The sequence below is a fragment of the Myotis brandtii genome, unplaced genomic scaffold (assembly GCF_000412655.1).
Source record: "Myotis brandtii unplaced genomic scaffold, ASM41265v1 scaffold59, whole genome shotgun sequence".
Taxonomy (NCBI): Eukaryota; Metazoa; Chordata; class Mammalia; order Chiroptera; family Vespertilionidae; genus Myotis; species Myotis brandtii.
This window is the reverse complement of record NW_005370223.1, coordinates 2,890,937-2,901,932: the sequence shown is the minus strand read 5'-3', so window position 1 is coordinate 2,901,932 and position 10,996 is coordinate 2,890,937. Positions and strand designations below refer to the sequence as shown.

General features: G+C 46.7%; 1 protein-coding gene across 2 annotated transcripts in view; it reads right to left on the bottom strand.

Moving 5' to 3' along the window:
* The window catches only part of MATN2 (matrilin 2), a 113,633-nt gene extending 111,457 nt beyond the window's left edge, over positions 1-2,176 (bottom strand). For both annotated transcript variants that reach the window (XM_005879254.2, XM_005879255.2), the window contains exon 1: positions 2,012-2,176. In XM_005879254.2, coding sequence (XP_005879316.1) covers positions 2,012-2,153 — 142 coding nt within the window. In that variant the 5' untranslated portion in view covers positions 2,154-2,176. The remainder of the gene's footprint in view (positions 1-2,011) is intronic.
* Between the last annotated feature and the right edge of the window lie 8,820 nt (positions 2,177-10,996).

The window sequence follows — 10,996 nt, the reverse complement described above, 5'->3', positions numbered from 1 at the left end:
TGTACAAATTTCATGCACCGGGCCTCTAGTAAACAAAATAAACTGATGAACAAGATAGATCCAAAGACATGGAAGCATGGAACAGACTGATGAATCTCAGAGGGAAGGTGGGGGTGGGGTTGGGTGGGGGAGAGATTAACCAAAGAACTTATATGCAAATATGCATGGCCCGTAGACACAGACAATAGTGTGGTGAAGGCCTAGGGGGAAGTGGAGGAGGGAGTCAACGGGGGGGAGGAAAGGGGGACATCTGTAATACTTTCAACAATAAAGATAAATTTTAAAAAAAGAAAGAAAGAAAGAAACCTGACTGTGTGGTTGTGCATCCACTGCTGGTGACCTAGAAGTCAGGCATTCCCAGTTCTCTACATATTTTATACGTTTATCATCTTGAAATTTGTTTTTAAAAACCCTTTAATCAACATACTGAACAGTCCCCAGTCCTTCTCGCAGTTGCCGAAGTCTCCTGTGTACACACCAGTATGGAAATGGGGATTCGCAGGAGATTAGGGACACGAAGGCCCAGTATCATGGGGTCATGCTTTAGGTCAGTGGTTCTCAACCTTCCTAATGCCACGACCCTTTAATACAGTTCCTCATGTTGTGGTGACCCCCAACCATAAAATTATTTTCGTTGCTACTTCATAACTGTAATTTTGCTACTGTTATGAATTGTAATGTAAATATCTGATATGCAGGATGTATTTTCATTGTTACAAATTGAACATAATTAAAGCATAGTGATTAATCACAAAAACAATATGTAATTATATATGTGTTTTCCGATGGTCTTAGGCGACCCCTGTGAAAGGGTCGTTCGACCCCCAAAGGGGTTGCAACCCACAGGTTGAGAACCGCTGCTTTAGGTGAACATCAGTAAAGAGTCTGACCTTTTGAAACAGGGCCCTCTGGGTCCCTTCGGAATCTGATTGTAATTTTGGACACAGAGGCTACCAGGCAACCAGGCGGTTCTCTCAGCGGTTGGTCAAGAGCATGTAAATGTAAAACAGTTTCAGAAAACGATTTCTCGGAATGATAGTCCTTGTAAACCTATTATTCATGGCATACCTACAATTTACATAGATAGGGGTGATCAAGTTAGGTTTACAGCTATAAGTACGTGAAATACTGAGTTTATTCTTGTATTATTATTTATTACCTATTGTATTATATTACAACTGTAAACCTACTTTTGCCCACCCCGGTATGCTCCTCACAAAAATACTCCAAGGACAGCATTAACACTCCCATGTTATGGATGAGGAAAATGAACTTGAAAGAGATCACACTACCTAAGTGTACGTTATCTGCCAGTACTTGAACCCAGGTCTACGCTAAAACCCACTCTCTTCCACTGGCCAACCTTCCCATTACCCCCACATCCTATTACCAGAGCCCATATTTGCCACCGGGACCGATTCATCTGTATTCTGTGTGTTTTCGTGACCTTTCCTTTCTCTCAGAGAAAGAAAAAATTCACCTGAAGAAAACATGTTCACTGGGTCGGAATCAAGGCCCCTGACCTTTTCCTGTTCCACTCGGCTCATGACGGCCCCACCTCTCTCTGTGCCCGCTCCCGTCTCCCACACGCCCCCTGCTCGGTCCCCATGCTGCCAAGCAGCGGAGCATCAGTAACACAGATTAGCTGCACAAATACCATAAAAAATTCTCATAATACCCTTATCCAAAGAAGTCCAACAGGGACCTTTACAGATGGAAAATCTTGCCCTTGCATCTTAGAGAAAAATCATGAGCTTCCGATTAAATGGAAGACTTTGAACTAGAAAAGACGTCGTATCATTTTGAAAACCCGTGTACAACTCAGGATGCGCTCGTGGCCAGTGAGATAGATCCGCTCTCCCCCAGCACACCCAACCGGGGGTCCAGGGCCAGGGGACTCATCATTAAAGGGCTTGTGATTTTGACTGGCGAAGACAGAGGGGAGGTTGGTACTTGGGTGCCTTACCCACCCATGCTGACCTGCTTCTGCAGGTGGTGCCCCGTCACTCACCCAGCAGAGCCGTCTGGGGGTGGGTCCAAGAGTGTCTGCCTCTGGAGATGGACCTGGAGCGTGGCCGCTGCCTGGCCTCAGCAGGGAGGAGGAGGATCTGCCCGAGGAGCAGCAGAAAGCAGCCCACCAGCATCTTTTCCATCTTCAAGAACTGGAAGGGGGGCGTGGCTGTGACAAACACAACAGGAGAAGGGGGCAGGGTGAGATGTCTGGGTCTCCCGGGACCCTGGGTGCAGCAGACTGCCTCCCCGTCTTCTCGTGTTTCACACGGGCCACGGGTACTTAAAACACCATCTGTGTGTGTGATCCTGAAGAACGCAGGCAACCAACCCCCACTGGTAGGTACTCTGAGCAGGGCACGCATAGCTGGAATTTTTCCTCACTTTGGTCACTATAAGACTGAACGGAAAACTGTAAGGGGAAAAAAAATCTATCCTGAAGTTTCTTCGCAATTAAGTTTATTATCAATTATTCGTAGTCCCATTCTCGATCTTGGATTTGAAGAAGAGAAAACCACATCTGAAGACTCCAAGTGACAATATTCTTTCGGTCTAATAATAGTGAATGGCACAAATTAATATATATACATTTCCCCAGGGATTCATGTATAGGTGGCATAAGGTCGCATCACAGGGCCAGCCTCTCCGCCTCCCACACACATCTACGAAGAGGGAGCACGGTGCAGTGGTGAAGGGCTCAGACCCTGGCACCAGACCACCTGACTTTGAATCTTGGCTCTGCCCTGTGTGACCTTGGGTGAGCTACTTAACTTTCCCAAGCCTCAGGGGAATATGGGATAATATTAGTTCACAGAATGAGTTAATACGTGTAACCACAGCATTCGGAACAGTGCCTGGCACACTGGGGCGGGGCTGATCTTTCCTTAGCGCCTGCTGGGTGGCCCCAGGCAGTGGCTGACTTTGCACCTCCCTGGACACCCAAGAGCCAGTGTACCAGTGGTCAGTGTCAGACCATACCAGATTACAACTTTACACATCCATAAGCAACACACTCAAGGGGCAGACTCCGTGAGCACCAAAGCCCCACTGAAGCAAGTCCTGCTCCATATGAGGTGTCTCCTGCACAGCAGCTCTCCCACTGCAGCTGCAGCTGTCCTCACAGCCAATTGGCCTGGAGGTCAATTCCTCCCAGTGACACCAACAGCAATCAAATCTCAACTACAGAGACAGTGCTCACAGCCCACAGAGTGGTGCACCTAGAACTCCCAGCTCAGGTGACTGGGGAAGCTGAGCCACTGGGCCCTATAGGACACCTACTATACAAGACCACGCTACCAACTTAAGGAGACATAGCAGCTCTACCCAGTACATAGAAACAAACACAGGAAAGCAGCCAAAATGCAGAGACAAAGAAAAATGTCACAAATGAAAGAAATGGAAAAAAGCAAACGATTGGATATAGAGTTCAAAACCACGGTTATGAGGTTACTCAAGAATCTTCTAAAAACCTCCCCCAAAAAAAAAAAAATGGAAAAGGACCAGTCAGAAATTAAGCATACACTGACTGAAATAAAGAATAATATATAGGGATTCAACAGCAGACTAGAGGATTCTGAAAACCAAATCAATGATTTGAAATATGAGGAAGCAAAAAACACCCAAATAGAAGAGCAAAAAGAAAAAAGAATCCATAAATATGAAGATAGTGTAAGGAGCCTCTGGGACAACTTCAAGCGTACCAACATCCGAATTATGGGGCTGCCAGAAGAAGAGAGAGAGCAAGATATGAAAACCCATTTGAAGAAATAATGACAGAAAACTTTCCCTACCTGGTGAAAGAAATAGACTTACAAATCCAGGAAGCATAGAGAGTCCCAAACAAGAGGAACCCAAAGAGGACCACACCAAGACACATCATAATTAAAATGCCAAGGGCTAAAGACAAAGAGAAAATCTTGAAAGTAGCAAGAGAAAAGCAGTTAGTTACCTACAAGGGAATGCCTATACGACTGTCAGATGATTTCTCAACAAAACCTATGCAGGCCAGATGGGAGAAATATTCAAAGAGATGAATAACAAGGATCTACAACCAAGATTACTCTACCCAGCAAAACTATCATTTAGAATTGAAGGTCAGATAAAGAGCTTCACAGACAAGAAAAAGCTAAAGGAGTTCATCACTACCAAACCAGTATTATATGAAAAGTTGAAGAGTATTCTTTAAGAAGATAGAAAAGCAGTTAGTTACCTACAAGGGAATGCCTATACGACTGTCAGATGATTTCTCAACAAAACCTATGCGGGCCAGATGGGAGAAATATTCAAAGAGATGAATAACAAGGATCTACAACCAAGATTACTCTACCCAGCAAAACTATCATTTAGAATTGAAGGTCAGATAAAGAGCTTCACAGACAAGAAAAAGCTAAAGGAGTTCATCACTACCAAACCAGTATTATATGAAAAGTTGAAGAGTATTCTTTAAGAAGATGAAGAAGAAGAAAAAGAAAAAGATCAAAAATATGAACAACAAAAATGCAACTAATACATACCTATCAACAATTGAATCTAAAAATCAAAATAAACAAATAAGAAATCTAATGAACAGAATAAACTGGTGAATAAAATTGAATGAGAGGCATGGAGATGGAACAGATTGACGATTCTCAGAGGGAAGTGGGGTGGCAGGACGGGAAGAGATTAAACAAAGATCTTATATGCATATGTGCATTACCTATGGACACAGACATTATGATGACAAAGGCCTGGGGCGGGGTGGGGGGAGGGGAACCTGGTGGAGGGGTACAATGGGGGTTAAAAAGAGGGACATCTGCCCTAGCCGGTTTGGCTCAGTGGATAGATCGTCGGCCTGCGGACTCAAGGGTCCTGGGTTCGATTCTGGTCAAGGGCATGTACCTTGGTTGCGGGCACACACCCAGTGGGGAGTGTGCAGGAGGCAGCTGATCGATGTTTCTCTCTCTCTCTTTCTCTCTCTCTCAAAAAAAAATAAATAATAAATAAATAAATAAATAAAGTGATGCACCTGGTCAGTGTCTGTAAAAAAAATCAATAAAATATATATTTAAAAAAAAGAGGGACATCTGTACTAGTAATAATCTCAATAATAAAGATTTAAAAATAATAAATAAATAAAAAGTGATGAATTTTACTGTATAGAAGTTATATTCCAAAAATGTATCTAAAGAAACTACAGGAATGGGGACACGGTTACTGTTTACATGACAACATAAAACCAATATGGCAATATTAATATCAGACAAGATAGATTTTTTTTTTAAATGCAATGCCAGCCCCTGGCCGGTTTGGCTCAGTCGGTTACGTGTCCTCCCAATGCATCGAAAGGTAACAGTTGTTCGATTCCTTGTCGGTGCACATTTTAGCATCAACCTATGAACCAGGAGGTCACAGTCCAATTCTGGGTCAGGACACATGCCCAGGTCTGGGCTAGATCCCCAGTAGGGGGTGTGCAGGAAGCAGAGGATCAATGATACTCTCTCATCATTGATGTTTTTATCTCTCCCTCCCTTCCTCTCTCTGAAATCAATTTTATAAAACAACTAAAAAACAAATACCATATTTTTAAAAAATACAATTGCAGTGAAACAAGAAAAAAATAAGTCAGTGCATGTAGCCGATATTAATAGTTGTTTCTCAGTTTGGCATTTAAAGCTGGTAGCATTTGTAGAACAGGAGCCAATTCTAACTGGAAAACAGAATGATGTTCAAAAACCAGTTCTTTTCATCTATGAGCATAGAATTGTTGTGCTGAGAAATTGAGGTTAATTCAATCTGAACAGATTCCACACAAAGTGATGTTCAAAAACCAGTTCTTTTCATCTATGAGCATAGGAGAATTGTTGTGCTGAGAAATAGAGGTTAATTAAATCTGAACAGATTCCATACAAAGCGTTTGGGAGCATGGAGAGAATATTTTTTACAAATACAGCAGCTTTGACTTTTGTTTCAGCAATTTTTCTCTTCTCCCTGTGACAATGAGTCTTGTCATTTAGCATTACCAAGGGGGTCCCGGAAGGGAGAGGAGATTGTTCTGACCCTCCTAGCCGTGGGTTCTTCTAAGCATCACTGTTCCAAGTACATTGACAGGCAAGGAGATTCCCCCCAGAACCAACCCTATGTGCTGTGGGCCTTGAGAGGAGAGGCCTGGCTCAAACACCACACAATGTGTGACCTCAGCTGAGTGACTTAACTCTCTGGGCTTTCATTAGTGAGCCTTAAAATGAGAGACGTGGCCTGGAGCAGACCTCAGGCTCTCAGTCTCCAGTCTGGTGGCTGAGCAGAGGAGGTACAGACCCTCCTATCCTGAAGAAGGAGGGCACGACATCTACGAGGTGGTAAACTCTGCCTCCGGACAGGAAGAGAAAGGACAGAGGACACTAATATCTTTTAAGTGCCTACTACGGGCCAGGCAATGATCTGGGCATTTTGTCTATTTTCATCTTGATTGGTCCCTACAATCATTCTGTGAGGTTGACAAGTTCACAAATTAATGGGTGGAACACTAAGATTCATGGACAGAAAGACAGTCTCTGAGCCTCAGAGCTAGTTAAGTGACCAAGTCATCTTCCTCTCAAGTCCTTTCACTGTGAAGATAACTCATCTGCTCAGCCACCAGACTGGGAACATTTGGTTTCTTTTCCTTGCTGCCATATCTGTCTCTCTGCCTAGACTGTGAGCCGTTCCTTGGGACTGTACCTGGTCATGCCTGTATTCCTCACATGCTGGGCACTGAATTTTATAAATAAAATTTTTAAAAACAGATAAAAGTTGAATTAACACATTTATTGATCAAAAAAAGATCAGTAAATGTTTCAGCAAACTGGGCCCAATTCAGCACCAGACAACTGCCAAGGCCAAGCCCGAGTGTTCCTCTCTACTGTATTTGCCTGAATGCTGGCGACGCCAGTGACTATCTCCTAGGACAGGAGCATCCTTGCTTTTTCCTCGCTGCTGGCTGGAATGAGGACATCCTGGCTGGAGACCCAGCAGTCATTCTGAACCATGAGGCACCATGGAAGTGGAAGGCAGGCTGCATGGTAAGAGCAATGAGGCACAGGGGTGTGGGTCCCTGACCCCACTCTCCCTTCGGACACACTGCCTTCCGACTTCTAGAACACAACACAGAAATAAGCTTCCTTCTTGAAGCCACTGTCACTTACATTTTTCTGTAACTTGACAGTGAACACAACCCTAATTAACAGACTGTGTCCAAGTCTCTCCTATGGAATCCATCTGGCACCAGCACTGAATTCAGTCTTCCCAACACAGTATCATGCTTCTCACGCTCCTACTCAAAAACTGTCCGTGACTTCCACATACCATTAAGATAAAAATCTAGATTCCTTAGCTTATCAGTCAAAGCCCCATAATCCGGCCCTGTGTTACAATGCTAACCTCAAAACTCTCCCCCCACCCGCCCCACCAACACACACACACACACACACACACACACATTAACCCTCAATTCCAGCCCAGTAGCTCTACACAATGCCCCTTACTTTTTTGCTGGTTGGATTGAGTTATGACAACTGAGATAATGGGTGGATGAATATGTTACCTTATGTGGCAAAAGGGACTTTGCAGCTATGATTAAATGAAAGACCTTGAGATGAGAAATTAGTCTGGATTATCCAAGTGGGCACAATATAGTCACAAGGTCTTTATAAGAGGGGGATGAATGGGGCAAGGGGAGGAGAGAGGGGGAGAAAGAGAAAGATGGGGAGGTAAAAAGGAGGGGGAAGGGAGAGGAAGACAGGGAGATTGGAAGTTGCTGTCTATTGAAGATGGAGAAGAGGCTAGGAACAAAGAATAGGCAGTTTTTAGAAGCCGAAGGGTAAGGGAACAGACTTCCCCCAGAGCCTCCAGAAGGAACATAACCTTGCCAGCACCTCCCTTTTAGCCCTGGGAGACCCATCTCAGACTCTGACCTCCAGAACTGCAGGAGAATAGATTTGTGTTGTTCTTAAGCACAAAGTTTACGGTAATTTCTTACAGCAGCCATAGGAAACTGAGGCAATAACCTAAAACAGTAATGGGGGATTCCAATGGGGAGTGAGCCACCCTCTCCAATGGTAGATAAGGGTTCCTCTGACAATACTCTTCGAAGAACTTTCCAAAAATGCTGGCTCTGCCACTGACTTTACATGCAGATATTCTGGTAGAATTTTCAGTTTCAACCAACTCACTCTGAGCATTACTACACACCGGTGAATTAATTCATATTATCTCATTTAACCCTCATACCAATCCTAGGGCACAGATAATAGCATACCCATTTGATGGATTACATAACCGAGGCTCGGATAATAATATGTATAGCTAGTAAATATTGAGCACTTAACTCTCAGCCAGGCACGAAGTATTTCACGTGTGTATTTCAGTTAAATTAGTGTGTTAACTAATTTAATTCTTCCAACAATCCTAGTCCCTATTTACAGATAAGAAAACGGAGGCACAGAGAGTTTAAGCAACTTTTCAAAATCCTTACAGGTGGTGATTGGCAGGGCCCAGACTGGAACCCAGGTCCTTCTGGTGCTAAGATCAACATGCTCTGGGTTGTACCTCCGCTACCTCTCATCCCTGTCACCATCATTCCCACTTATTCCAGACGACAACAGCGGAGGCCTCTGGGATGGAGCCCAGCCCTGCCTTTCCCTCCGAGTCCCCTTTGGGGGCCCTGCTGAGTAAGGAAGTGGTGGCTGTCTGCTGAGCCACAGGGCAAGGTTCAAAGTGACCTCATGGTTGTAGCTCCAAGGGAAACTGGTTCCTGGAAGGGCTTCCCTGGCCTGTTTGCTAGCAACAGTGATGCCATGGTCCACTCCCAACTTGGCACCTCAGCCCCCCTGTTCTCCTGAGCCTCCCCAGTTACTCCCATAGGCAGCGGGGGCTCCTGCGCTTCCCTAAGAACAGGGAGTACCAGGGGAGGGCTCTCTCAACGGGATATGTGCTGCAGACCAAGGTCCAGGAAAGCACTAGGGCTCTCACCCACTTGACTGCTCTTTTTTTTTTTATTATTTAAGTTATTTATTGTTTAATATATTACATAAGTCTCTTTTTCCCCCCATTGACCTCTCCCTGGCCGCCCCAACCCCCAGCACATGCCCTCAATACACCACCCCCCAGTCTGTGTCCATGGTTATGCTCATATGCATGCATACAAGTCCTTTGGTTGATCTCTTACCCCCTCACCCCCTGCCTTCCCTCATAGGTTGGACAGTCTATTCCAGTGGTCGCCAACCGGTGGTCCGCAGACCACTGGTGGTCTGTGAGGTCCGAAAGGTTGGCGACCACTGACTATTTGATGCTTCTGTGACTCTGGTTCTGTTTTTGCTCATCAGTTTATGGTGTTCATTGGCTGCTCTTAAACTCAACTCTCATCCTGGGGTCCTCTCCTGTCCTCTCTCGCTGCCACCCCGCTTCACACCCAACACCTTGCAAAGGCCAGCGTTTGCACCCACCACACCCTCTTGGGCCTGCTTGTCCTGGGGCCTGACCCTTTCCCCATCCCCACCCCGGCCTCACCCTCTGCCTTCTCTTAGGCACCAGTCAGTGCTATTTCTAAGCAAACAGTGGGATTTCTTTCTAGAACTTTCAACAACTTTCTTATTCCTTCTCTATCTTCCAAGGGGCCATCATCTATCTCCTTTTCTTTAAATCTCGGGCCTCATTGCAACTACCTCTTACTGACAGAGATGTATGAGCTTCAGGCATGACCACCATCTGAGGGGCCTGGGAGGTGGGCCCCATGCTGGCACCTCCAGCGAGTGAGCACAGGCCCCAGTGGCTCCACGGCGGACTCGGGAAGCCAAGAATCTTGCAGCCTGGCAAACTGGGGGCCGGGGCTGAATTGTACCGGCCCAGATAACCGTATAAACAGAGAGGGAAATAGAGGGCGAAGAGCCTCCAGCCTCTGCTTTCTCCACGGGGGAGTGAGTCTAAGGCACCAAGAGTCAGGGCCTGAGAGGAAACTTTCCAAACCATAAACCCATCTCGGTATCTGGACAGGGTTTTATGAGGCTGTCACTTTGAAATCAGGCAGGGGGAACTGTGCAAGCGTGGACTCCTCATGGAAAACTCCAGTTAAACGCATGCGGGTTATCTGCCGCCTTCATGGACGCAGGGGGAGGCCGTCCTCCTGAGCTTGGAGAGGGGTGACTGCTCCGAGGAACTTCTGGCTTTTTCTGGGAAGGCAGGTGATGGAGCTCACCCCCTAACCAGGGTGTACCTGGAACTGTTCTGAGGATAATCCTCACAGCCCTGTGGGTACTATCCCATTAAACAGATGAGGAAACTGAGGACAGAGGAGCTGGGTAACTCCAAAGTTACTAACCCAGGCCACCTGGGCAGGCCAACCTCAGAGCCCCTGCTCCGACCCGTGCAGCTTCGTGGTTGCCTCTCGGCTGCCCCGCACCTGGGAGGCCGGTTAAACGCACCTGGTGCGGATGCCTCCTCGCGCCGTGGTCACGGCGATTGGGAACTGTGTACAGGTGGGCGGGCGAGTTCCTGAGGAGCCACCTTCCCGTGCTTCCAGTCCTGGACACCTTCGCCAGAGAGAGTCTCCATTTTTCTGCCCCTTCCAAACTATTCTCGGGGTTTCCTGCCAACTACCCTGCAGTGCCCTCCCTCCCTCTCCTTTCTCCACAATGACGGGAAGCTGGCGCTTCAGCTGCCGCGGGGATCAGCTCCATCCATCCGGCTGGCCGGCTCAACAAGTCTCCCTTCCTCGGCGCATGGAGACCAGGTCGGGTGCCGAGAGTCTCCATTTTTCTGCCCCTTCCAAACTATTCTCGGGGTTTCCTGCCAACTACCCTGCAGTGCCCTCCCTCCCTCTCCTTTCTCCACAATGACGGGAAGCTGGCGCTTCAGCTGCCGCGGGGATCAGCTCCATCCATCCGGCTGGCCGGCTCAACAAGTCTCCCTTCCTCGGCGCATGGAGACCAGGTCGGGTGCCCCCGCGGCGGGACACAGCGCCCCCACGGGCCCTGCG